The sequence below is a fragment of the Phoxinus phoxinus genome (assembly GCF_949152265.1).
Source record: "Phoxinus phoxinus genome assembly, chromosome: 15".
NCBI classification, from domain to species: domain Eukaryota; kingdom Metazoa; phylum Chordata; class Actinopteri; order Cypriniformes; family Leuciscidae; genus Phoxinus; species Phoxinus phoxinus.
Window position 1 is genome coordinate 20422886 of NC_136890.1, and position 27939 is coordinate 20450824.

General features: G+C 37.5%; 1 protein-coding gene across 2 annotated transcripts; it reads left to right on the forward strand.

The window, feature by feature from the left end:
- Positions 1-75: 75 nt before the first annotated feature.
- Positions 76-27634, forward strand: slc16a1b (solute carrier family 16 member 1b). Of its 2 annotated transcripts, XR_013800601.1 has the most exons (6): positions 76-377; positions 14609-14901; positions 22400-22543; positions 22632-23426; positions 24569-27028; positions 27083-27193. XR_013800601.1 is itself a non-coding variant. In XM_079638849.1 (5 exons), the coding sequence occupies exons 2-5, from the start codon at positions 14685-14687 to the stop codon at positions 24805-24807; spliced, it is 1395 nt and encodes a 464-aa protein (XP_079494975.1). In that variant the 5' UTR covers positions 76-377; positions 14609-14684; the 3' UTR covers positions 24808-27634. The 2 variants fall into 2 exon arrangements, 1 of the variants encoding a protein (XP_079494975.1); XM_079638849.1 differs by having other exon boundaries at positions 24569-27634.
- Positions 27635-27939: the final 305 nt, after the last annotated feature.

Here is a 27939-nt window from a genome sequence, read left to right on the forward strand (position 1 = left end):
TTGAACTTTTACTTCCTGATTTTTAAATCACGCATTTTTCGTTATCTTTAAAAAGGCAATGCAACTGTAAATAACATAGCATTAGCTTCAAATGGTCCCTGTGAAGTTTTATATCACGTTCAAAGTCATCATAACTCCTCATGTCCTTGTAACTGGAGACTATTACACACCAGCGCTCGTGGGGCCGTATAGTAGTTGTGCGCATGCGCAGCAGCAGGGTTTCTTTCATAGTCGAGCGGATGAGAAAGTCACACTACATATCCACCACGAATCCACGGAGCCATTCCGAGCTCTCCATGCTGCTCGGTGAACCGGGAGCTCACATCACAGAAGGATATCGCACACTTGCAACCGGAGTTGGTGAATGAAACGCGCAGGTAACGTTATGTGTTTCCGTGTGTATTACAGGCTTTGGACCACACGGTCCTGCTGGAGAGAGAGGGGGTCCATTTAAAAGTTCATCTTGAGCTTTAGAAGAACACAATGAATTAACCTGAACTCTGGTGGTGCGAGCACACTCTCTTTGTTATTCATTCGCAATGCTATAGTGCGCGCAGACCTGCAGATTGAGACAGTTGTGGCCATTTAAGACCACAGAGTGAGTAGAGTGAATAGGGGGTTTGTGACCCTCCAACTCCGAAACAGACCCTTCTCTCACAGAACAAAAAGTGGGTCTCATTTATCACGTTGTTCGCTTTTTTTCGCCGTTTGAGTTTATCGCCACGCACGCTTGTCACGCGCTCACGTGCGTAAATGAAGGATGTGGGGTGACAAAATATTATAAACAGCATCTGTTTAACTGCGGATATCCGTTGTTTTATCATTTTGATAGTTATTTGATTGATAAATTCTGTGCTTTAACTCAGTCATTTAGTCTTGCTGGATCAAATCCTGATGAGATCCCTACCTACGTTTTTGAGTATCAGAGGCATGTGCTGTGTTTTATATGATGCTTTCTAGGCAGGCATATCACCAGGTTTTGAGACATTGAGTAGCTTGAGTAATTTGGGCAGTTTTTTTTCTTTTTTTTTCTCAGCCATTGTCACCAAGTGGGTAAGACGAGAAACACTGATGGTCTGACTTTTAGAAGCACACACTTGTTTTTAGCTAAATTAGAGCTCCGCTTCCATCGTGAGAAGAACCCGACACTTAAGTTTGATTAAACAAATAAGAAGTTCTCAGAAAACTTCACTCTGCTCCACTAATTTGGGTCAAAATTCGAACTGTATTTATACAGTCCATTTTCACAGTGGATTCTCATGAGGAGAATCTGATTTAGTTTATCAGCTTTTTATTGCAGGGGAAAGTTTCGACATCTCTGATATTTCATCATGAGCTTATTGGTATCATCAATGTTGCAAGCTAATCTCATGAGGGTAGGTCGCCAAGTCACCTTAGATTGAATTAAACAGATCCTTACTCAATTTAGGAGAAGAACTAGCATGGAGAAGAACAATGTTTAGTAGAGAGATGTCAGTGAGGTCACACTGTTATAAGGTCACAAATGGTGCCACTCTGTGTGGTATCTGAAACCTGATATGACTTTGTCTCTGGAAATGGAAATCGGGCATAAGATGCACACACAACCATTACTTAACAAAAGAGCAACCTGAAATTATTTCAGTAGTAATGAATTCCAGAAGGCTTCTGATGCAATTTCATTTCCAACTTTGACCCACGTTGAGAGTGTAAAGATAATCTCCCATCAATAAAACTGCGTATGTAATGTTTGTTTAAGTCCATTTGACTGGGCTGGTATGCGTGTTGTTTGAGATCTAGTTGGCTGACGTAAAGTTCAGCAGTCACGTGACACGTCTGATTTGTAATTGATCAAAGGTTCACACAAGGGCATGTTGAGGTTGTAGGAGAAAAACGGGTTTAGCCATTTAAAAGAGTCACAAGACTGATCAAGAGCACACAATTGAATTGATTTGTGTAGGATGCCAAACTGTCACCATCAAGCATACACTGATGGATATTATATTTCATTACAGGTATTGTTTAGTGTTAAGTTTGTTATTATATTTCGTTTCATGTATAGTTTGTTGCTAAGACAAGCCACAAACTTATTATAGTGTCAGTCTGTGGTAGTTTGGCAGGTCTACGTGTATAGGCTCACAGTGGTGGTTTATGTGTTTGTGATTCTGTGCCCTGCATGAGGTGGCAATTGAATATGACAGAAAGGACGTTCTATTGTTGGCTAGTTATGAATGCCACAAACTCGCTGTTGCATGTCAGAAATTTTGACTGCGTCCACTCTTTAAAGTGGACACTCAAATTCAGAGTCAATGGTTGTGACATTCATGGCTCGGCACGACTCGGCAGTCGGCTCACTTTACTTTAGCTCGGTTTGCTTTTCCACTGCAGTTTAGTACCGCTTCAAAGTGGGTGGGATTATAGACTGATCGTTATAGTTGCGCCGCCACCTCGTCTACTGACCACGATACAGCCATTTCTTTTTTCAAGTTGCGTGGTCCGGTCGTTTAAAGCAAGTAATTAAAAAAAGTTGTGCGAACAAATTATACTGCGGTGACGGTTGCTGACTTTTTAAATCTTGCGGGTTTGGTGTCTTGTCGCAAATCCAATGATACCTGGTAGTGCCGATTCTTTCTGACCAATCAGTGATTTGCAGTGTTTACACGTCACATTTTAGTATCGGTACGACGGCTCGCTAGGAACCTCAACTGGTGGTACTAAAAAACTTTGTACTGTACACAGTGGACCCCCCCCCCCCCCCCCCCCCCTCCTTAAAGCTTAAAGACATGCTTTGTCATCATCTATCTATTGTGTGTCAAGTTTGAGAATCAAAAGGGAATTTGAATGAGAATGGAGTACAAGGGGGAGGTGTGTATGGGCCGGTCCATCTGGCTGTTCCACTGTTCTCTTGGTGGTAAATGTTAATACTATGTATTGATATGCACACTCTTAAACACTTCACGAGTTCACACTTACAAATAAGTCAGATGGAATAAAAGCGTTTTTGGCGTGCTGTCCGAGGAGAGGGCTCCGGGCTCGGTATTCGGCCTGAACCCAGACGCGCACTGTTCGCCATGATGGTTTTGAATTGCTTTAGACATGATTGGATTTACTTAAAAAAGGAGAATACAGTTAAGTGTGACATGTTCAGCGACAAGTCTGTCATATATAGGCTACATAAAATCCAAACAATTTGGATTTAGATTTATCGGCCAATAAATCTGTTATTCAGCCAAAATTTCATATTGGTTTTTAATTGTTTTGCTTATTTGAAAGCTTGTTTTGTCTTATTTTATATCATTGTCATCTTGAAGCCCCATTCTGAGTTTGCTGTGTTCCCCTGGTTGAGAACCAATACCTTAAAGGGACATGTCAAACAAAAATTTAAGTTTAATTTACAAATCTCTATGGCTCTTCATTTCTTTCTTTCATCCGTAGACAGAAAGGAGAAAATGTAAGGCTTTTTTCTTTTTACACGTTACAGTGAAAAGGAACTTAAAAATGACTTTAATCTACGAATGAATGATTATTTTACAAATTGGTTTGATTCTTGTTCTCAACTGACTCATTACCGGTAATCTGTTTGCAGCTTTCAACAACGTTTATCAGTGTAGAAATTATTTTGTAATTTTCATAGGATGAATTATTGCTTTAACTCTATCGAGCGGAAGAGAACTCTATCGCAGCCTCTCTCTTCACATGTAAAGGTTTAGTGTGCTTTAGTCAAATGCTTCCCCGTCAGAGCCCTGTGGAGACAGACGTTGCATATATCAGTCAGAAACCAATGAATGTTGGGGGAGTGTTTAAACCCACCTCTCAGGACTCAAGACTTGAGGGGGCAAGTGATTTTAATGTCTTTGTGTATGTGTAAGTGCCTGTGAAATTGTTTTATGGCTATTCCTTATATATTACTGTGTGTGTGCTACTTGTTTCACCCGTTAATAATTGATCAGGGTCATAAGAACGGCTCTTTCTATGAATTAATTATTGTGGGCCCACTTTTAGATTTCCATCAGGCGTTATACTGAGCAGTCTGTTTTCAGAAGCAAATAACATGCTGTGTGTGTGTGTACTTTGGCAGAGTGTATGGTATGGATGAATAAAGCATGTCACCCAGTACCATCCTTTGCTTTACTGAGAGTGAGAAAAAAGGGATTGTGAAAAATACCATCAGTCTGATAGACTTTACAAGACATTTGGCTTCAATGAACTGTAAAACTTGTAGTTCACAAAATTTTAAATGACTATAGAGGTCACACTACATTATGACGCAGATTTCATGAGTGGTTCACACTTATGACAGAGGTGTTGGGTGTTCAGATTTCTTAAGAAGAGGAAATGGTTTGAGGATATCTTCAGGGTTGTTGCAAAAAAAAGAAAGAAAAAAAGAATTACCATGTATTTTTTTTTTACTCCTGTCGTGTCGTTGCATATCATTCCATAATCATCCTTTTCTAATGTGGATCCATTTCTTTCTTCTGCTGAACACAAAGGAAGATATTTTGAAGAATGTCAGTAACCAGACAGTTAGGCTATGTTCACACTTAGCGTCTTTTTTCAAACTGCCAGCGTCTGTTCTACATTAGAACCCTATGGAGTAAACCGTTTTTTCAAAAAAGTCCTGAGCGCTTTTTTAAACGCCACCGCCGGCGTCTTTTTCTGCAGCTCAGAGCGTCTTTTAAAGTTGAAAAAAGTTTAACTTTTCTGAAAAGAACGCCCTACGTCAAGCGCCTTTTTGACAGCTGACCAATGACAAGCGAGTAGCGAGACCTGTCGTTTCCATAACAACAAGAAAAATGGACACGGTGCCGGTAGAAAAACTAATCGTCCTTGTTTCGGAGCACAAGGAGCTGTTTGATATGAGTACACAACTCTATCATAACATACATCACAAAGAGGCTGTGTGGGCACACTACTGTTGCAGCTGTTGTTATAGCAACAAAAGACGCGCTCGGCTGCTATTTGTAACCGAACGCGCAGCGTTTTTTTTTTTTTGCTAAAAAAACGCCGTTGTTAACTTTTTTTTGTCAAAAAAGACGCTAAGTGTGAACGTAGCCTTAACTGTTACCATTGACTGCCATAGTAATTTTTTTTCCTACTATGGCAGTCAATGGTAACAGTTAACTGTTTGGTTACTGACATTCTTCAAAATATCTTCCTTTGTGTTCAGCAGAAGAAAGAAATTCATACAGGTTTGAAACAACTTGAGGGTGAGTATATGATGGCATAATTTTCATTTTAAAGTGAACCATCCCTTTAACACTCCTTTGTAATTTCTTTTGTGGTGTTCCAAGTCATACATGTTTGAAATGACATGAGAGTGAGTGTAGTCACACTGGTTAAAGGATAATTCCGGTATTTAACACCTTGAGTCTATATTGTAGTTTGTTTTGGATGAACAAGAGTGGTGGACAACATTTTTTTGACAATGGTTCCTCTCTCGAGTTTTTGACTATAAAATAATTGGCCATGGACCCATTTAACATTGGAGTCAATGTGCATGTCCGAAAATGTCATTAAAACAGCCAATAATGTTCGTTTACAAAACTGTGCAACTCACCAAGTGATTAGTGATGTTAGTTGATGTTTCAGAAACAAAAAGTGTTGCGAAATACAGTTTCTGTCGTGTTTTATTCGTCATTTTGTAAAATCCCATTGAATTCTGTTGAAGGGCTGAGTGCTCGTTAATATAAATGCGCTAACGGAAACGGAAAGGGGGCTGTTTACATTTGGTCGATGTAGTCTTTTTGCTCGCTTTCGTTTCTCATAAGGCTAGCGAGCAGAGCTCTTTACCGCAGTTTTTGACCGCACAAATTCTAACCATATTGAAAGATGTGACCACTGACCAGTGCAATATGAAGTTGAACTCGACTGTGACCGTGAGTGTCCCGCGAGACATAAACATCGGTTATCGCCATCAAGTGGTCGGGAGTGTGCTAACGCTTCAGATTCAAATATTGAGCGGAAGTTACACGGTTCTGAAAAAATAGTTCCACTATAGCAAAATAAACGGATTGGAATCATATATTGCGACGATATATTGTTTATAATCATCAACGAACACCACTAACCACTCGGTGAGTTTAACAGTTTTGTAAACGAACATTATTGGCTGTTTTAATGACATTTTCGGACATGCACATTGACTCCAATGTTAAATGGGTCCATGGCCAATTCTTTTATAGTCAAAAACTCGAGAGAGGAACCATTGTCAAAAAAATGTTGTCCACCACTCTTGTTCATCCAAAACAAACTACAATATAGACTCAAGGTGTTAAATAACGGAATTATCCTTTAAGTTCAAAACAATGGAGTATGTTCTTCTCTATTTGCAAAGAACTTTTGACGTTAAGTCTTTAACTTAAAAGATTGTAGGGCTAATCCAAGGCAGGCATATTAATTTTATCACACTTTTCCCCCTGACTTTTTGTCTATTAATGACTAAACATTAACACTTGTACATTTTCCAGACTAAGAAGTTTAAGGAAACGATCACTTCCTTCTTTTGAGATGCAGCCAGATGGCATGCGTCTCTTGTCTTTGAAATAAGATAATTCACCTCAAGTCTACACCGCTTATAAACTGATAACAACCCTCTATGTACACCTTGGTAATAAAATCAGCATTGGTTAGTAAAACCATTTTTGTTACTCACCAGACTGATTCTATTTTATAAATATAGCCTATTTAATCTCCAAATAAAATGGCACAGGTTTTTAAATATTTAAACGTACACCCTTAACATCAGTCAATCAAGCATTATATTATGAGAATCAAGCACTATTTAATGATAGAACTTTAGAAATGAGGAAAATACAACTAAATAAACAAACTATGTAAACTACGGTCCCACAAATTCAACGTCACCATCATTAAGCTTCCGACAACTCTTTCAGTTTTTATCGAAAAACATTTCCCCCAGAATTGTTTGTTAGAGCACAATTATAAGCATAGGCTAACTCTCAAGCGCTCAGTCAGTGTTCAGCGAGTGGAAATATATCTATGCTAACCTTATACTTAGCCTCTTAACACACACACTGCCGACAGTGGCGAGTAGTCTATTATTAGCCATTGGCTAATAGATTAATTTTTTAGTCGCACATATTGAAGATTTAGTCACATATGTGAGTGATTTACTCGCATTGTAGAGGGTTGTGATAAGCTTTAGTACTGCTCAATATACACTATCTGCTTTGTTTTTAAATAGTGCATGTTTAATGTTTAAAAAAGTGGAGTCCCAGTTTACATATTAAAGGGCCCCTATTATGGATTTTTGAAAATTACCTTTCATGTAATATAGCTCTAAGTGAATGAAAACATCCTGCAATGTTTTAAATCTGAAAGTGCACCGTATATAAAGTTATTCTCTTTTAAAAGTAAGAGTCGAGTCTGAGTCAATGAAATTAATTGTTTTTCAAACGAGTCATAAGCCGTTTCGTCGTGATGTCAAGACGAAACATTAGCCCGCCCACTTATTGCTCGCGCAGACACCAGTGAAACTTAAACCTCAAACCGGCAGCTGATTCCTGTGGATACTGGACACTGCATCATGTCAATGAGATGCTGTGCTCTACAATGTGACGGTAAATATTTTTTTTTTCTTTTTTCACTGCCCAAGGACGAGCACGTGAAGAATCTGTGGTTCAAATGATTCTTTACCATGATATTACAGCACAGCAGTATAATCCTAAACTTTTCCTGTTAGGTTACCTTTATTTTACTGACAACTGCTTCTCAAATATCGGAGTTCAATGCAGGATTCGCAAACCGCTTGCTCTTGAAAGACGGTGTTCAAAATACTAGTATTGAGCTAGGGCTGGGCGATATATATCACATGACATTGTTAGGCGCATCTCGTCAGTAAAGCCGGTTCCTTGATTAGTAGTAAATCACCATCACCTGCTTTCAGATGTAGTGGCATTTACACAGAGCCGTAGTTAACTGACAAGCTGAGCCATATCGCTGGATGGAGCACATTGCATCGTGGGATTATTTCCCCCACATTTATACAGATACATTATCTCAGTAAAGAAAATGTGTATACTTAATGCAGCAATAGTAAAAATAGTATACTCTTCTGAACATACCTGAGGGCTCTCATTATAATGGCAGCTGTAAACTGGTTGACCAGACCAGAGCTCTAGTCTAGACAGCTGTAATTGGCCATATCTAACCTCCCATAGTCTCTAAGTGGGTGACTACCGGTATGTTTTTCTTTTGTTTATCAACCATGCTCTTTCTTATTACACTGGCATTGACCTTTCTGCATTAATGTCTTTTAAAGATTACACAGGAAGATGCATTTAATGTTTTACAGATGTTTTGATGGAGGTTGAATTGAAGGTTTATTTATATTTAGTAAGGCAATCTATTTCAAATTCTTGTGTTTTTTTTTAATGTTATTCTTTTGAGCATCTCATAAATGCATAATTGTGTCTAGCATATACATTTTTAGGTTTTATGATGGGTTTAGTGAGGACTGATGTTCACAGGAAGATCCAGTTCTACAAACTTATGTTAAAAACCATTTGGCGTTGGGAAGGTAGACTAAATGTCACCTGCCTAACAAATGGAGATTATGTATCAGGGACAGCGTAGGAAGTAGGGCTGCACGATATTGAAGAAAAAATACGTTTTATAAGGTTTATTTATATCCCGTTGGTGTTACACAGTTTTCGGCCATACACGGTTTACATTACTTGCCCAACGCAGTCGTTGCCATCGTGGTTAGAGTCAGACGGGTAACCCAAAGGTTGCGGGTTCGATTCTCAATACCGGCAGGAAATGACTGCAGTGGCCTTGAGCAAGGCACCTAACCTTCAATCGCTCCCTGTGCGCCACAGCAAAATGGCTGCCCACTGGTGTGTGTGCATGTGTTCGTTCGTTCCCTTCACTGCAACTAATGTGTGTGTGCTCTAACTTGGATGTGTTAAATGTAGGGATTAAAGGCAGAGGACAAATTCTGAGTATGGGTTACCATACTTGGCCTTCACTGCGGCACTAGCCCCACTGTCGTTTTGTTTTTTTAGAAATAAAAACCATTTTGTTTAATTGGACCAAGGATGCTACAATTATAAACTGAAAGCATCTGTTCTGCTCCACACAGCAGGAGTCAGATTTCACTTATTACGTGATGAGAGTAAGGAAAGATGAGATTTGGTGCTCAACAGATCCTGAGCGTCATTGACAAATATCTAATCTTGAAAAATGTGCGTTCAGTGCCACTGCTCCCTATACACAGAGTAGTAGAGACACTGTCATGAATTCACTAACTATTTTTATTCCTGTATTACCAGTTTTCTTGTATAGCCACCATGCATTGCGGTGAATACCTGTTGTGTCCTGAATTATAAGAACATTTAAATTGGCCTGTTGAGAAACGGATTTGATTTAAATTGAAAAGCATGAACTGACATTTCAGCCTCCAAAGAATTTCACTTAAAATGTCATAATTACATTCAGTTTCAGAGAGCAAAGTGAAAATCCATTGAAAATGTGGACATAATATGGAATAACATTATCATAGTTTGTGCAAAATGATACATGTTTAATGGGATTTTATTAATGCTGGCTGATGATGGATTCTCTATTGACCAACTAGTTGACCATTCTGACTTATCACAACTTTAGATTAAACACAACACCTGATCTACACTGAGGTGGTAATAATGGACATCTGCTTCCTTTTAGTGCTGATCTCTTGTAAAAAGCACAAGACCGTCATCTCTCAACCTATGGCTAGTCAGTATGCTGCAGCTCCCAGTGGAGAAATATTAGGCCATAACCTTTTCGGTTGAGAGTCTGACTGATATACACACAGATCCACTATGGAGAGCAGTTCAGGACATCCACGACTCTCAGAAGACCGCTGAACCAGCAGCCTGTCTAACACTGCAGTCTCAGGAGGAAAGAGACTCTTCATGGCTTAATTGGGCCATACTGAAGCATTCTGGGAGATTTACAGGCTATTTATTATTAGCCTGGTATTCATGGTCATGGTCCAAGCAGTTTTTAAACCGAAATGATTTCCACATAAATATGGATGCGATGCATACATTGTGTAGATGTTGTAATAATGTTGTGCTGATTTTAAATTAAACCCCTGAATATTACAACATAGTGGTTTTGCAGTAACCAGAAGTATTAATCTTTGCTTATTTTTTTTTTGCAAGGTTGTCATACACTATTAATGATTTATAAATAACTTTATGGCAGTTAAGCTACACTGCCCTTACGAGAACATATGCAAAGTCAGCGGAAAACAAAAATGCTTATTTTAGATATCTTGAGGTCGCAACACACACGCACCTTAGATTTTCCTGTACCAGTTTTAAGTAAGATTAAATGCATACGTTTCCAGAGGATTAAATGAATAGCGGGTAGGAATGCACAAGTCTTATGTATGAGTTGATCTGGCTCCAGCTGATCTGCTATTCTGCTGGGGTTTTGGCCCCTCACAGGTCTCAATGGAGTGTGTTAGGAAACAGATCAGCACTTTAAAGTGCTCAAGCCTACAGATTTTTCCAGACTCAGGGGTTTTGTCGACATGTGATTGTCTTCATAGCCCATTGAGCGTGAGTGAAAAAACAACTGGGCATCCAAGTGAAATTAAGCATTTATTGCGGCTCTGTTTCACTTCCTGTGCGGTCTGGCATTTCTCATAGGAAATGTTGTTTTGTGTGATACAATAAAAAAAATAAACAAGTTGTGAAGGTGATTGACAGATTTGCGGACCAATTAGGATTAAGAGGAGGGGTTAATGCATCACTTCATTGGGAAACCAAACAGAGGTTAGTCTGTAGTCATCGATAAAACATCACAAGTTGGAGTTAGAGAACGTGGGATCACAATGCTCAATTCTCCATTCTCAGTTTGTTTCCAGAACAATGCAGCTATTGTGTCTATGAGCTTGTCTGACCACAGATGTTTGTACATTTGATGGCATTAATACAAGATGAAATCACATACTGGATTGAAACAGTCACATGCAAGTTGACATGAAATCGAAATTGACCCTTTTTACTTTAATGCATATTAATCCAAAGAAAATATTTGTAATATTTAATTTCAACTTGTTGTTCCTTTTCAAATATTTTCTTGTGTATGTCACAATGATTTGCAATGTTAATTATTATTAAAAGTGTTGTATTTATATTTTATTTTAGTGAACTTTCACTGAGTCTGATTCCATTCTGTTATTGCCCACTTGTCTACTCCATTCCTGGCTGATAGATAATCACATCCCAACTTTTTTTTCTCATTTCACTCAGAAACAAGAAATTTGCAGAGGTAAAAGGGTTGCAAATGGTAATTCTACAGAGCCCTACAGGATGTCACCTGTAGGAGAGAAGAAGAAAAAAAACAGACCCGCAAATCCGTGGCCACAGTTTTGCTATTCATCCCCTCAGTTTATTAACTGTACTCACAGATTCTTAAGTTGTTCCCTAGGTTTATCAAATCGTGCCCACTGATTTATAAACCGCACCCACAAATTTTCTATCCGTACCCACAAATTCATAATCTGTGCGCACAGTTTTGCAAACTGGATTTGTGGCCCATCCCTTCTGTAGTCTTCTCGCACGAGAAGAACAAATCTTTTTGTATATTGTTTTATTGTGTGTTATTAAGAATAACTGTCTTAACTACATTCTTAAGTTCTAGGCTATAAATGTGTAGCACAGTGTGGAATAGATTTAAATAATTATGTCATAATCTTGTCCATCTGTTTATTTGTGATATTTTAATACTCTCATTTTTATTGAAAGGGGTTGGTGTACTTTCAATAAAAAAATAATTTTACCCCAGGACTTTTTCTAATGCTAACATTAGTACAAAATACATCAAGCATTTTCATGACAACCTTCAGTCAGCCAAGGAGCATAAGCCTCCATTATTTCATTCTTCAAGGCCATAGGATTTATTATTATTAGGCCTATTATTATTTTTAGGGCTGCACAATACATCGAAATATAGCAAATGTGCATAATGCGATAAGCATATCACAAATGCTTGCGATATCTGAACGATTTTAATTGGCTACTTCAAAAAGTTGTGAAAAATCAGTTTTTGGTTGATGCATATAGCAGAGAGAATATAAGTTTGTGTGGCGCCAGTGAAAGCTGCTCTTTAGAAATGTTGAGTTCAGCAGTAGTTTCTTTCTCAGAAAACAAGTTTTCTGCATTTCAGTATTGGCAGTGATGTAGTAGGCTAATGTGTAATACTTGAAGATCGAACAGCTGCTTAGATGTCTCAGCGTCTCATTCATTGTTATCTGCATAACTCTCCAATATTTTGGATGTGTATAACAATTTAGATGCCGGTCAGGCTGTGTGTTTTTTTGTAAGCAGCTCTTGTGCAGGAAACTCTGCTGTGTGAACCAGACTTTGTTGTTTGTCAAAAGTTTGGCTATTCGAGACTAGAGGTGGTCTTAGCTATGTCTAGTGGCAGAATGACAAGAGCTGTTCCCCACTAGAACAATATGCGTGACCACTTTTAAAATGGAAAAGTGTCTTAATTTTGGTATCTCTTATATTTGTATTGGCTTAATGTGCACAGCTAGTCTCAGTTCGACCCTCTTGAATGTTTGGCACATCATCATGTATTTGTTAGTGTCAGCTGCTATCTTGAAAAGCAACCCACAATGTAATATTTATGCCAAAAATCCCTGCTCACTGCACTCGATTTCACCAACAATTACCCAAAAATCTCTCTTTCATCCTTTGAATGGCAGGAGTGTACTGTACTGTACACTCTCCTGCTTTTAGCTTCTTCAGACATGCAACAGCAGGCCTTGACAATTCCCATGATTCTGCAAATACCATATGACCTTAATAAACCAGTTTTAACATAAAATGAAACTACATTGTCATGATTGCTCAGAGATAACGTATCCTAGACTAATGTTAAAATGATTTACTCACCCTCATGTTGTTTCAAACCTGTATGACTTTTTCTTTTCTTCTGTGGAACATAAAAGAAGATATTTTGAAGAATGCTGGAAACCAAACAGATTGGTTTCCCTTTGACATCCACAAAAAACACAGTGGAAGACAATGGAAACTGACACTGTTTGATTACCAACATTCTTCAGAATATCATCTATTATGTTCCACTGATGAAAGTCAGCCATACAGGTTTGTCTTGACATGAGAGTGTGTAAATTGACAGTTCAGGGCTATTCCTATAAAGGTGCTGTATGTCATTTGTAATGAAAACGTAAAAATACCATATGTTTACAAATATTTAGGAAAAATGGTATGTGTTTCGTGCATGGCAGAAAGTCTGTTTTTGTTTTGGTATGTGTGATCCCGCCTACTGCCAATATACCCAATAGCATTTCGACATCTCGGGTTGCCAGTTGGCAGAAAACAAAGCATATTGCTGCATTGGAAGCCAACAAACAAACTGGGTCAGAGATCGCATATTCTACCTGACCTAAAAAGCCACGGCATTTATCTAAAAAGTTCAATGACCAGAGGCACATTTAAGGCACAATATGTAAACATTTTTGATTAAAATATTTAAAATAACACTAGAACAATGTTAGTTAGTTGACTTGTGTTAGATAGTGTGCACATGTGATGCTGACGTTTGACCGGCATAAAATGGGCATAAGTCAGACTGACTGGCAGACTTGAATCTCTTGTTTGTTTTTATTTACCACACGTGACGTTTATACCCAAAAAGTAAATTAGACTACACTATTTTGTCAAGTGGCTTACATAGCATAATCAGAAATAGCTTTATTTGTAGTAACAGTAATTTACAGCTTTTTCTCCATCATAAAATGTTTTAAAATAATTGCATGTCTTTTTAGCAACAGAAGTCATCCAACTTTTATTAATGATATAATATCGATCTAGCTTACTGCAGTGTGCAACGAGTGTCTCATATTAGCCACAAGGCACAGAGTAATGTTAACATAATCAAATGTGTTTTTATTATGATTGTTTTGACCAAGTAAAACAGTGTCTCGCTTAAACCGTAGCCCCTGAAGTGCACGTGTCACCCCACACATTACCTCACAGTAGTTGCATCATAGCAGCTATTTGAGTTCTCGGGTAAGGAAGTTCTGCCTGAAGCAACAAAGAGAGGACTTAATTAAAATGGGACTCCTTACCCCCATCTGTTTTATCCTCTGATATATGACCCTTCCTCCTATCTGAGGCCCTGGCAGTGATTTAAGCCTTCACCCCTCCAAGCACACATACCAGCCTAGACCATGACTTTCATGCTCAAATAAACCTATTCTGTGCTCTAAAGGCAAAGAGAGACAGAAAAGAGAGACTGTTTGTGTGTGAAGGCATTTGTGCCAACATCTCTGTTCTTTTGATGTTTCTAGGTCTCGTATTGTTTGTGTGTTTTGACATCAGCTCTGTTAAAGAGTAACTAACTATAGCAGTTACGCTCAAACTACAAGCTGTTTACACAGTGTTTTTGTTAATTCACATGCTGTACTCTTGCTCTGTCCGCGTGGATAACTTTCCCTGAATTGGATCTTGTCCAGTGTGATCTTCAACAGCGTCTGACAGAGTTCACAGGGTTAGAGTTGAGATCTGCCATGTGAATCATCTTATTTCAGTCTATGCTTGTATGCCACCTTCTCTAAATCCTTCTCTTTTTCTCCTCACAGACTGATCCAGTTTGCTTGAAGCTCAGCTGATTCTTCTCTTCTTCGTCATCATCCTCGTCAGTGTGTGCGTGTAAAGATGCCGCCAGCAACAGGAGGGCCGGTAGGCTACACTCCTCCCGAGGGCGGCTGGGGCTGGGCAGTGGTAGTAGGGGCCTTTATCAGCATTGGCTTCTCCTATGCCTTCCCCAAATCCATTACGGTGTTCTTCAAAGAGATCGAGGTGATTTTCAATGCCACCAGCAGCCAAGTGTCATGGATCTCATCAATCATGCTGGCTGTCATGTATGCAGGAGGTCAGTTTCGTTTTACTACTTTCACTTCTGTCCTGCTTGGTACTGAAAGTCTCCCTGTCAATTTAATTCCTTAAAACTCGTCTTTGGCACATTTAAACTTTTTTTTTTTTTTCTGTGAAAAAATGTATTCATGCCTTAAAATAGCTTGAATGTAACTCTACACCCTTGCTTCATTTAGTATTCGTGGATCATTTAGTATAGTATGAATATGCAAATGAGCCCTGCCCAAAATATGAACGCAACACGCTATGTTGTAGATTAAGCTTTTTCCCATAGAAAACTATGGTAAAGAATGTTTGCATAGAAAAAAAAACAATGGAAAAGCAGCACAGTTGACTGTTTAAAAACACATTCTGTGTGAATATCCTACTGTTTGTAGTGATTGAAATACTGAGGTGGGTGACATGGAACGAAAGTTCTGGGCCACCTGACTAAAGACTATGAGTTGTTCAATTCTGAGTTTTGTGTAAAGGCCCGTTCACACCAAGGATGATAACGATAAAGATATAGTTCTAAAAATCATTCTAAATATAAGAGAATAGCTGAGTCCACACCACAACTATAACGACAATAGCACAGGGAAACGATATTGTTAGAATCACTTTCAGAATGATTTTGTCCAGTTGATAAAGGATAAAAACAGTGACAGCCAATCAGAATCCACCAAATATTGAAGAACTCAAGCATTTAAAGTGGCAAACGACAAAACTGCAGTGCGCGCTTATATTAAACCGAACATTTATATCGTCTGCTGGTGTGGACACTAATTTTTTTATAGTTATCGTTCTTGGTGTGAACAAGCCTTAACTCTCTCTCTCCCTGTTTTGTTTCTTCTGTGTTCTGTTACAGTAAAATAAGGTCAGATCTGAAACACACCTGTGTTTAAACAGGTTTTCATGTAATTAAGCTGATTAGGTTGGCTAAATGTAGGTTTAAATTAGTGTTCCTGATGTTCTAACAGCCAATCACCCAGAATGCTGATTTGTCATTATACTGTTACATCACACTTCTTTACTTCCATGAATTTTTGGTTTAAGGTTTGAAAAGTTGCAGAGTCACTTGACACTACTAGGGAGGATACAAACATAGTATGACTAATATTTGCAGTCAACTTCTACGTCAGAGTAAACTGTAGACTTTGTCACTTCCTGGTGTCAAACGTGTCTGTGGTTTCCACCTCACAATTATATACACCGACTACATTAGGTTCATGTTGCTTTGCACGTAGCCTGAACTCAACAAAGAGGCTCTTCGAGTCACCCATAACCTAAGAAAGACAGAGCGGGGGAGGGGGAGAGGAAGATAGTCGCTCTTTTCTTTTTTCTTTCTTGCGAACTAGTTGTTGTAAATGTGACTGAATTTTAAAAAGTGAATGTTTGAAAGGAAAAGTGTAGTTTAATACATTAATTAAAGTTTATGCAAATGAGTGCTGTAACCTAATGAATAAATCAAATTTTATCATTTTATCCTTTTTCTTCTTTCTTCATTCCACATTAGTGTGGGGTGGTCACAAAATTATGTCACTGCTATTATTCAAAAGTTAGTGGTCAGTAAGTTTGTTTATTTTATTTGTATATACTTTTAATAAACAAGGATGCATTCAATTGCATTTTATTATTTGAAATATAAATATTTTGCTACATATGCTGTTGTTTTGAACAGAATCCTTAAATTGATTAACGGTTAACAAAAAACTATTAAGCAGCGCAACCGTTGTCAACATTGATAATAAGAAATGTTTCTTGACAATCAAATGAGCTTATTATAATGATTTCTGAAGGATCATTTGACACTGAAGACTTTTAACATTTCACAATATTACCGGTTTTGTTTGTTTTCCTTTTTTTATCAAACAAATTCAGCCTTGGTCAGAATAAGAGACTTCTTTCAGAAATATTTGGAAAAAATCATAACATCCCTGAACTTTTGAATGGTAGCGTATGTTGTCTGGCATTATAAAAAATTACAATATTAATGATACATTCAAAAAATACTCCCTTGACATTGCCAAACATGCAGCTTCTCCTAAAGTAAAGTTTCTATTATCTAAACTTTCAAAAATGAGTTTCCTATTTCTTTGTTTTGACCAATCTGTGACTTTTAGACCTTCTCTTGGTCAAACAAATTGTTGCCATACAATTTGCAGGTGAGAGTTCACCATACGTGAACCTTGGCACACTAAAATGAGAATATCCTAACCCATTTTCTAACTTCTTTGGTCTGCTGATCACATTTGATCTGAAATATTTACTTAAAATTCCCCTTGGGATTATAAATTGTTCACAGTTCTCTGATGTCGGTTAATGGTCACATGACATGCTTCAGGTAAAAAAAAAATATTTGGATCTTTGTTTCCTCATGAACCCCGCTCTCTAAAAAATGCTGGGTTGTTTCAGTCCATGTTTAGGTAAAATATGGACAAACCAAACAGTTTTTTCCATATTTGACCAAAACTGAAACAAGCCAGTATTTTAAAAAATAATGTTCTGTACATATGTTTTTGTGAATGAATGAAAGAAATTGATTTGAACACAAAATCTAGTGTGATGGTCCTTTACTTTTATTCAAGGTCTGGACACTTCTCTTGTCTTGACTCATGTCAGCACTTAAATAAATTGAATTTATGTAATATAATATCTCTTTGTGTCATCTATTGAGTCAGTAACTAAAAAGGTATTCTGCACCTGCGCACTCTAGTGTTGAATGCGATAATTGCAATTGCGCTGTAAAGACGTGTTCAAGATGAGCTCCGATCTGAGTGTCTTTCTTACTGTTGTGTAAGTGTAAAACCATTGCAGAACTTTTGAGGTAGGATAGACACAAATGCTTCCACTCTTTGTGGTTTGCTGCATGACGGGCTCCTTTTAAATCTCGTCACCAGTTCTGTTGAGTTGCTTGCTTCGGGATGGAGGAGGGGACAAGCAGGCCTAACGTACCAAGAGTAGGCCTAAAGTGCAACATAAATCGTCTAAAGGAGAAATAAAAGAAAGAAACTGAAATGTCTGGGTGTGTCGGACAGATGGATGCTTTTGACAGTATACAACCTCTTGCGCAGTTTAACTGCACCAGTAAAGCCAGTGGAAAAAACATTCAAAGAAATTGTGGAGGTGCTGCAAACACGTTTGAATCCAAGCCCTTGATAATCACGGTGCGCTTTCGCTTTCATAAGTGTAATCAACAACACACCGCATCAGAATCGGGTGGGGTGTAATATACTCATGTCACGATTCGATACAAATCATGATACTGAACTCAAGATACAATACTATCACAATATTTAAAACTTTTTTTTATTTTTTTTATTAAAATTATATTATTATTATCAGGACCCATAAATATTCCCCAATTGCAATATTATACATTATATTCAACATTATATTAAGTAGTTTAACTTCGTAATGTCACTGAAACTACATAAACTTTCTTTTCTTGTGTTAGAGAGTAATGTGTGAGGAAAAAGTTTTATTTATATAGCGCCTTTCCGTAGCTCAAGGTTTACATTGTACATTACAATACATTCACACACCCGCACACACATTAGTCACAGGATACATATAGTCACATTATCCAAAATGTTAAATGGATTTGTTTTTAGCTGAGTCTTGAATGTAGCCACATATGAGATATTATGAAGTGTAAAGGGGTTGTGAATTTTATAACTTAGGAGCATTAACACTAAATGACCTTCTACCTACAGTAGACAAACGGAATCGAGGGATGGACAATAAGCGAAGTTCAGCTGATCTAAGGGACCGAGCAGGGCGGTAAGAGTAAAGTAGATCAGACAGATATGGGGGTGCAAGACCATTTAATGCCTTAAACGTTAGGCACACAGACAAGCTGCACGCACACTCTCCCGGTGCTCGCTATTTCCTGCCTCTCGCGCTATTAATGCACTATACACATAAGAATAAACTATCTAAAATGCTTTGAATAATACTGATAAAACTAAATTAAATTATGTTAGTTATAAACTAAATTATGTTTGTAGCCTAGGCTACCTTTTAATTTGAGGAGTGCCGTGATCAATGCAATCAATCACAATTCTAATCGCAAGGAAGCACGTCAAACTATTCCCAAACTGTGAATGGTTAGTTCATCCAAAAATGAATTCTACATTTACTCACTGCAAAGAAAAGCAACAGCTGAATGTCACGTAAACAAATTTGCGACAAAGCGAAGTGAACAAAGTACGGTATCTTACAGATGTGTTGTCACATGACCCTACTGAATTTAAAGAGAAAGAGTGCCAAAAATGTCACATAAAAGGACCCATACAGAAAATGTGCAAAGCAAAACTAACCATGAAGAGAAGGACATTTGCAAAAAGATACTAAAAGGTCAATGAACTGAATGAATCAGACTATGGAATGGCAGGCTTGGCTTAAAGCGACGGACCATTAAATTATCTGGGTGACTCCAATTATTGAAGGGGTAAAATTGAAGATAGAACTTGACGCAGGATCAGCGTTGTCAATATTATCATACACTGATTACAAAGAGCATTTCGACAAACTCAAACGGAAGTGCACTGGAGTAATGATCAAGACCTACACAGGTGTGAAAATTGCACCCATGGGAAAATTAAGAGTCAGACCAAAATGTGCAAACAAAAGGTGTGTTTTAGATCTTTATGTGCTGGGTGGAGGGTGGAGTACCCTTATTTGGATGTGAATGACATTCGGCTCAGTTGGCAGTTACCCCCAAGGTAACCTTGTGCTTTGTGTAGGAAATACTAGAGCATGTGCTTGTGCAATCCGCACAAGTTTTCCAAGATGGTATTGGAACACTGAAATGCGTTAAAAGCAAGGCTTACTATTGAGACTGGTTTGCAGCCAAAGTTTCACAAGGCACAGCCTGTACCCTATTCGGTACGCCCAAAAGTGGAGGCTGAGCTAAAACGACTAGAAGACCAAGGAATTCTGAAGTAAGCTGGACTGACTGGGCTACACCTATTCCGATTGTCAAGAAAAGTGGTGATGTAAGAATCTGTGGTGACTTAAAGGTCAAAATTAATCCAGTCTTACATCTTTGCGTCACTATCACAATCTTCAAAAAAAAAATCCTGACAATAGACACGCATGAGTCTCTCTTCCACTACAACAGACTTGTTTTTGGGGTGTCATCAGCAGTGTGTTGAAGAGCCATCAAGTTTCTTATTTAGATGATATTATAGTCACTGCCATGGCCATGATGATGATATACTCACCTGGCAAACTTGAATGCTGTTCTTGAAAGGCTTGCTGAGTATATACTGAGAGCAAGCAAAAGCAAATGTGCGATAACTGTGGTCACCATATTGACAAGGACGGCCTTCACAAATCTCCAGAAAAACATCAATGCTGTTTTGAAGGCACCATGACCAGAAGATGTGAACGAGCCTCTAGCGTTTCTGGGACTCATGAATTATCACAAATTCGTTTGGATACGGAACTGAACCAGTTTATATAATCGTGTTTGTGTATGTGTGTATTTGGATCACTGCTGTTTTTGTCTTTTTTTCTTTTTTTTTTGTGGGCTGGAAAGGATGGCCTGTTTGGTGCTACACAAAGCCTGTCCGAATAAATTAATTCAAAGAAAGTGACTGGGGGACAGACAAATTGCTTTGAACTCTGATTGGCTGCATGGAACATACGGGAAAGTTCCTCCTGATGATAGATTAGCTTTTATGGCGAACCGGCACATGGACATTTGGCAGATATTTACAACTAAATTCTTTCTTTATGTTTGCAAAATGTTATAGTAGTTTTAGTTCTATACTACTATAAGTAATTATCTATCAAGTCTTTTTTTTTCTAAGCTACATTACCTTGACATGTTATCATTAGCTTGGGTTGTGTGTACACAAAACTATATGCTATGACTTTTATGGAGCTTTCGCTAGATTCTTCTGCACGGTTTCAGATTCTCTCAATAGCTCTGTGATGGATTCTCATTCTCATTCTTTTCTGTCTGTTTATCGTCTTAGTTAGCATGACCAAACCTCTTTTTAAAGTTATCCATCTCTGATTGCTTCAAAGGGATAGTTCACCCAAAAATGAAAATTAAGATATTTTTTTATGAAATTCAGGAGCATTCTGATCCCTCTAAAAACAGCAACGTCATAACTTTCTCAAACTCGTACTTTAAAGGCCCAGAAAGTTAAAGACTTTGTTAAAATAGTCTTTTTGTGCGCAAAAATAAAAATAACGACTTTATTCAACAATATCTTCTCTTACTTGTCAGTCTTCAAGCCTATTTACGTGAGCATGCGGGTGATGCTGATAGAGGATCTGGCCAATACTGCGCAAACGCAAAGACATATGAAATTAAACATTCCTGAAACCCTGACATTTTGATTACAATGAAAGTTCACATTCACTTTTCTTGAAAATATTTCACTATTAGATCTATTTAAATGCTTCAGTTTGTTTTCATATTAATACTATATTAGAAAACAAATTGAAGCATTTAAACTGATATTAAATGTATATTAAATCACTTCAAATACTTATTATATTAGGCCTATATTTTATTATATTATAAGCCTAATAAAGAATTGATCTCACAAGGGTAGGCCTATTGTTTAGGGCTCCTTGTCATAAAAGTTTGAAACCCCCTGCTAAAGAAAGTGTAAATGCAATAAACAATCATTTAACTTTGGTTTAATACTAGGCTACCTGTACAAAATGAATTAAATTAATGAATTAAACGCTTATTAAATCTTGCAATTATGTATTTGTGTGGGAACTCTTAATTCTGTCGAAGAAAGGAAGGTTGTATTAGGCTGCTTTTGTCTGCTTTCCATAATGTTTGAGCAGTGTTTACTGAAATGAACAGTTACTGTTCCTGTTCTGATCACTGTGGGTCAGCGTCATTCTGCTGATTAAGTTTTCCTCCCTCACACCACCTCAGTTGATCACATGCCATGTAGTGAAGTTTCCTTCCTCTGAATCGTCTCCTGTGTCCTCCTGGAGTCTTGCTTTGAAACATCAGTGGTGTGAATGACTGTGGTGCCATCTTGTGGTGGAACTTTGTTAAATAAAGTGATATTTCTTTTTCAACAAATGGTTGATAATGTTGATTGTCAACCTCTGGGGGTCAAATTAACTAAACATTTTTATATTCTATTTATTATGAGGTGTTTCAAATTTTTTGTGATGTGTTTTTTTATTTGATTTACGGTAGCTAAATAAATGAATACGGTTTAAAACTATTTACCGGTACCTATTTTCTAAGCATTAGATAAACAAATTAAATTGACCATTTATAAAATACCACAGTGGGTTGCAAATTTAGGTTTAGCCCGTTTGTTTTTTACTTTTTTTTTTTAACCCACATGTTTTCTGTTAACAGGGCTAATACATTTTTTTTTTTAATTACCCATTCTAGTTTCTTATAATTAATTTTTATTTAGCTATATAAATAATAATCACACAAATCAGTTTAAACTAATTAGACGTATTATGTCTGATTTTTATTTTATTTTATTTAAAACCAACCTGTTTTTTCTCAACAGGACCAATCAGCAGTGTTCTGGTGAATAAATATGGTAGTCGACCCATCATGATTTGTGGAGGGGTTCTGTCTGGCACAGGACTAGTCGCCGCATCCTTCTGTAACACAGTGGAGGGTCTTTACTTCTGTGTGGGAGTTATAGGCGGTAAGTACATTGAATGACACTGATCATGAACACATAAATACAAACTCACTTTCTGAATCATGCTTTGTCTCCTCTCCTCTGTTTCTAGGACTGGGTTTGGCTTTTAATCTGAATCCAGCGTTGACCATGATTGGCAAATACTTTTACATGCGGCGGCCGATAGCTAATGGCATCGCGATGGCGGGCAGCCCGGTGTTCTTGTCCACCCTGGCCCCGTTGAACAGCTGGCTGTTTGATTATTACGGGTGGAGGGGCAGTTTCCTCATCCTGGGAGGAGCTTTGCTAAACTGCTGTGTTGCGGGGTCGCTAATGCGGCCCATTGGACCAAAACCACAACCTGCCATTCCAAAAGAGGATGGCGAACCCAAACGTCAAGAGAAAAAAACATGCCTTCAGACCGTCAACAGCTTTCTGGATCTGACCCTGTTCACCCACCGAGGCTTCTTGCTGTACCTGCTCGGAAACGTCATCATGTTTTTCGGCCTCTTCGCACCCCTTGTGTTCCTCAGTAACTTTGCGAAGAGTAAAGACATTTCCAAGGATAAGGCTGCGTTCTTGTTGTCCATCCTGGCCTTCACTGACATGATTGCTCGGCCGTCCATGGGCCTGCTGGCCAACACACGCTGGGTCCGTCCACGCATCCAGTACTTCTTCGCAGCATCTGTGCTGTATAATGGCATCTGCCACTTGATGGCGCCATTCTCCACCGATTACATGGGTTTTGCCATTTATGCAGTGTTTTTCGGCGTGGCGTTCGGCTGGCTCAGTTCTGTGCTGTTTGAGACTCTCATGGACCTGGTGGGCGCTCAGAGATTCTCCAGTGCTGTCGGGTTGGTCACCATCGTGGAGTGTGGACCCGTGCTGCTGGGGCCGCCGTTACTGGGTAAGGCTGGGTGTAGACCAAAAACGACAAACTGATCATTCACTCATCATTTACTCACCCTCATGTCGTTCCAAACCTGTATGAAGAATGTTGCTTACCAAACAGTTTTGTTTACCACTGACCATTTGATTATTCAAAGGCGGCGGTCAAGCAGGGTTGGATAGAGTAAATGATGACAAAAATAGTTTTTGAGTGTAATATCCCTTTTAAAGACTATTTTCACATGTTTTTTTTTTTTTAATGTTGATACATATTTAATATATAAAATGCTTGAATATATACTCGTCATATTAATTTTTCAAAATAACATTTTCTATAATATGACAAAATAGCAAAATTTTGGGATGTTTTTACTTTTTTCAAAAATATGAATATAAAATAAAATAATTATTATAATAAATATATTAAAAATAATAAAACATTTAAAAATAATAAATAAATAAATAAAAACAATAATAAATATTAAATACAATACATAACATATTAATATAGCTTTTTAATATAATTTAAGTGCTTGAATATTGATTTTAAAACATGTTCTCATCAATTAAAATGTAATTACAAAAATGTACTAAATGACTAAAGTTAAAGGAATTTAAAAAACAATTTAACATATTAATTGTAACATTAATATTTATATATGTTTGAATTTGTGGTTTATTGTTCTCATTAGCTAAAATATTTCAAATAATAAAACCAATGTTAAAAAAATATATAAAATTAAATATTAAAAACATTTTAATTAATATAAATTAATGAATGTTAAATTATTATATAAAATGCTAATTTTACATACTCTCTCATCAACTAAAATGCTATTACTGAGATAAATGAGTGACTTGTTAATTAATATTGACTAAATATAAAAGCTGTTTTTATTTTATTTTTTAAACTGTGACTAAAACTGTGACTGTTTAAAAATGAACACTGTTTAAAAATGAACACTAAGTGAGCAATTTGTAAGTTCCACTAGCCCTGTGACACTTTCAGAATGTCCAGTCCTGACTCAAGCAAAGACCAAAGATTGATTCGGGACTTAAAGTGCTTCAGCTTTAATACACTAATCACGTCATCGCATGTCCTGTTCCAGTTACTGTGTAACAGAGATTGATGAAAGCTTTTTCCCATTTCTTTCCTTGCAGGAAGACTCAATGATATCTACGATGATTATAGATACACATATCAGGGTTGTGGAGCCATCCTGGTGGTCGCCAGCGCATTCCTGTTCGTGGGAATGGGAATCAACTACCGGCTATTGGACAAAGAGAAGAGGGAGGAGGAGAGAAGAGCTAGGCAGGAAGAGAAAGATGAAGAAACAAATATAGACAATGCGCTGAACGAGAAGGCAAAGGAGGCAGATGGAGACGAATGTTATGCATGAGCGGACGTTGCCAAGCGGAAAAGGACTCTATAAACTGCGCACACATGCCAACAATCCATGTCTTCTGACCGTCCAAAATGATAAACACAGAAAAGAAATGTTCCCTCTAAACTTAATGATTCAGCTAATGTTTAGAAAAGCACAAAAAGACGGTTGAAAAGAAAAGAAACACACCTCAAATGTTACTTTCATTCTCCCAACATTCAAGTGAGAGTCTCTCTGTACCTTAGTGACCCAGTTCACCTTTTTATGATATATTACAACCATTACGAGAGCATTCCTAGTTTGAGACTCCAGAATTACACCGGTCATCTGCCTTTAATTGAAACTTCAAAATCCACATTTCAAAATAGAGCAGATTTTCATAAGAGAATTGCCATGCGTGTCATTTTAAGGTGACGTGCGCATATAATTTGTCAGATCAAGACATGGGAGAAGGATATCTATCATAGGAATAGTTTTTTGGATTAAAGGTCATTATTATATGTAGGATACACTTTTTTTTTTTTTAAGTTGAGTGTGAAGTTTTTATGTATCTGTATTGTAGTCTTCCCTGTTCTGATTGGCTGGTTGAAAATAGTGTCAGGCTATGCTAGACTGCCACATGAAGGGAAAACGCAGATGGAAAAGTTTTTTGGATTGATTCGATGTCAACTTTCATGCTCCGTTTTCTGATCTGAACATAGTTTAGGAAAAACCATCGGTCATGGGACAGATCATAGACTCATTTATGAAGTTAAAATATGAAGTTACTGTGTTTTGCCTTTTAGCGTGGCAGAATAATTAATGGTTAGTTTCCAAGTGCAGTTTAATATGTGTTTTTGACAGGTTGCTTCCTGTTTTGGTGATCTCATGATCTCAATTCTCACATCACATGAGCAGTCTATTGGAGATGTGCTTTAGCTTCTATGTTTCACTTTTTAATTTGATAATTGTTTCACTAAGATACATTCAAATAGGGGATCCTTTTTAAATTGTCTGTTGATTTGCCATTTTGACCATGTTGTTTTTAGATGTCTAGAAATTTTTAATTACGGTTGCCAACTGATCATGTGCCTTTGATTGAGTGCCTTTCTATCGACATACAGGTACATGCAATACTAATTCCTGAAACCTCTTTTTACGGAGCCGTGTGCGATTATCAAGAGGATGTGTACTGATTTTAATTTCATAGTCTGAAATTAATTTTTCTTTTGTGCCATATTGAGGGAGAGTAGAGTCCTTCATTTCAACTTGAGCCAGCAACAAACACGGTACTGAATTTCTGTTGGCTAAAGATAGACTTCATTTCAAGGTCTGCTAGTGCAAAACAAAGGTGCTTGTGCTTTTTATGAGTGCAAATGTTTCAGAAGCCATTTTATTCCTTCTGCTTTTTTAGAGTACATTTTGCTGATGATGTGGGAAAACAACACGACTCTCAGGTCTGCAAAAAGAACAAGATACACAATCTCAAACATCAGTGGCAGTTACGGCACTCTAGAGTGCTGTATTGAGTCACTTCCAGGTAAAAACATACATTGGAAAGGCGAGGAAACACCACCACCTGCTGGCCGCTTCTTTGCGAGACTGCGGCCCAGGTCAATCAAATATGCGGGTTCACTGTCGTTTCTGTGTAGTATTTTTGAGAAACATTTGTGTCTAACACAGGCAAGTAATTATTTTCTTGTAACTTTGTTTAGTCACAGCAGATGGCAGTTTTTGTATAGTGCACTTTAATTAGATAAGCTACATTTAAGGTGAAATTCATTGTTGAATTATGCACATGTGGCATTCACAGACAGTGTAAGGCAATTTTTTTCCCTGAGTCTCTGAGTCTTTTCAGTTCTCTGGTAATCTCAGATGAATAATAGCAGATGCTAGACAAAAGCAGAAAGAGGTTCAGTGCAGTGTTAATGACTCAATTTCAGTATCTCCGAGAAGTTATTCGCTGCTCCGACTGCACTTCGGATTACAGGAAGAGCTGTATAAACTCCACTCGACTGTGTGCGCGGGTGGATTTCTTATTAGGTTTGGTAATGTGTGAAGGGCAGTAGGCCTACTGCTGTACAGAAAATTGACCACCTAAGAATTTTCCATCATCTTATTCCCACTTTTACTTGTTGGCCAATTGAACAGAAGTAACACTAACCAGAGTGCTTTTTAAACGTCTCCTGTCAGAAATAATTGACTGATGTCAAGAGAGACTGAGGTAGGAAGTATTTGATTTTGACTGTATTTGTGTGTGTGTTTTTGCACAGAGATTCCATGCAAACTCACGATTTCATGATTAATTTAGGAGAGTTTGGCCCTTGGAAGGTTTTCAGGGCAGAGAAAAAACAATTGTATTTTTAGGCTATTTTAAATATGATCACGTGTGAAATTGATGAGCAAATCAATAAACTTTTTAAAAAATGTGAATGTGTTATTACTGAGCTTAATATATAAATTCTGATATAATTGTCATTTTGTTGTTGCATACACCCTGGTAATGGGAGCCTGATGAGATGTGCATAATGGTTGTTAGTATATGGGGTAAGTTGTCACAATGGAATGTGACACATTAAACTAGGTTTTCTGCTAGTTTTTAAAAGGGCAGCCATTATTAAACAAACTAATGCCAAATGTGAAAAAAATATAAAACCATGATATAGCTCATATAAATTATAGGCCTACATTTAAACCATGCACTTGCTCATCTGCTTTAGCATTGTCTTTCTATGGTATTTATAGAAATAGTATGTTTATTGTTGTCATTTGATACATTTTTGCTTTTATTATTTCTATTTATGATAAAACAGCATTTGGTAAATGAATAACATTTATTAACATGTGACAGCTTGGCATTTATAAAATAAATAATTAAAAAACAGGTAAGAAGTATTTCTGGGTTTTTTGTACAGCTGGAGGACATAAATAAATATTGAACATCGAAAATCACTCCTTTAGGCTACATGTAATATAAACCTTGTAGTATGCTATATAAAACATGTTATGTATAAAACCTGTGACAACTATCCCTAGTCTAGACTCTAGAGGAGGAAAAATACACTTAATCGTTTAACTTTAGGTGAAGTTTTATCACGGAAACATCATTTGCACCACCAGATGGCGATAAACTTGTAGACCACGTTTTACCCGTATTTCGAGACAAAA

What these genes read in the sequence shown, in the direction of transcription:
- slc16a1b (XM_079638849.1), top strand. Translation starts at nt 14,685, where the DNA reads ATGCCGCCAGCAACAGGAGGGCCGGTAGGCTACACTCCTCCCGAGGGC. An exon ending in CTGTGTGGGAGTTATAGGCG is followed by an intron (nt 22,544 to 22,631) that starts GTAAGTACATTG and finishes CTCTGTTTCTAG; the next exon opens with GACTGGGTTTGGCTTTTAAT. An exon ending in GCTGGGGCCGCCGTTACTGG is followed by an intron (nt 23,427 to 24,568) that starts GTAAGGCTGGGT and finishes CTTTCCTTGCAG; the next exon opens with GAAGACTCAATGATATCTAC.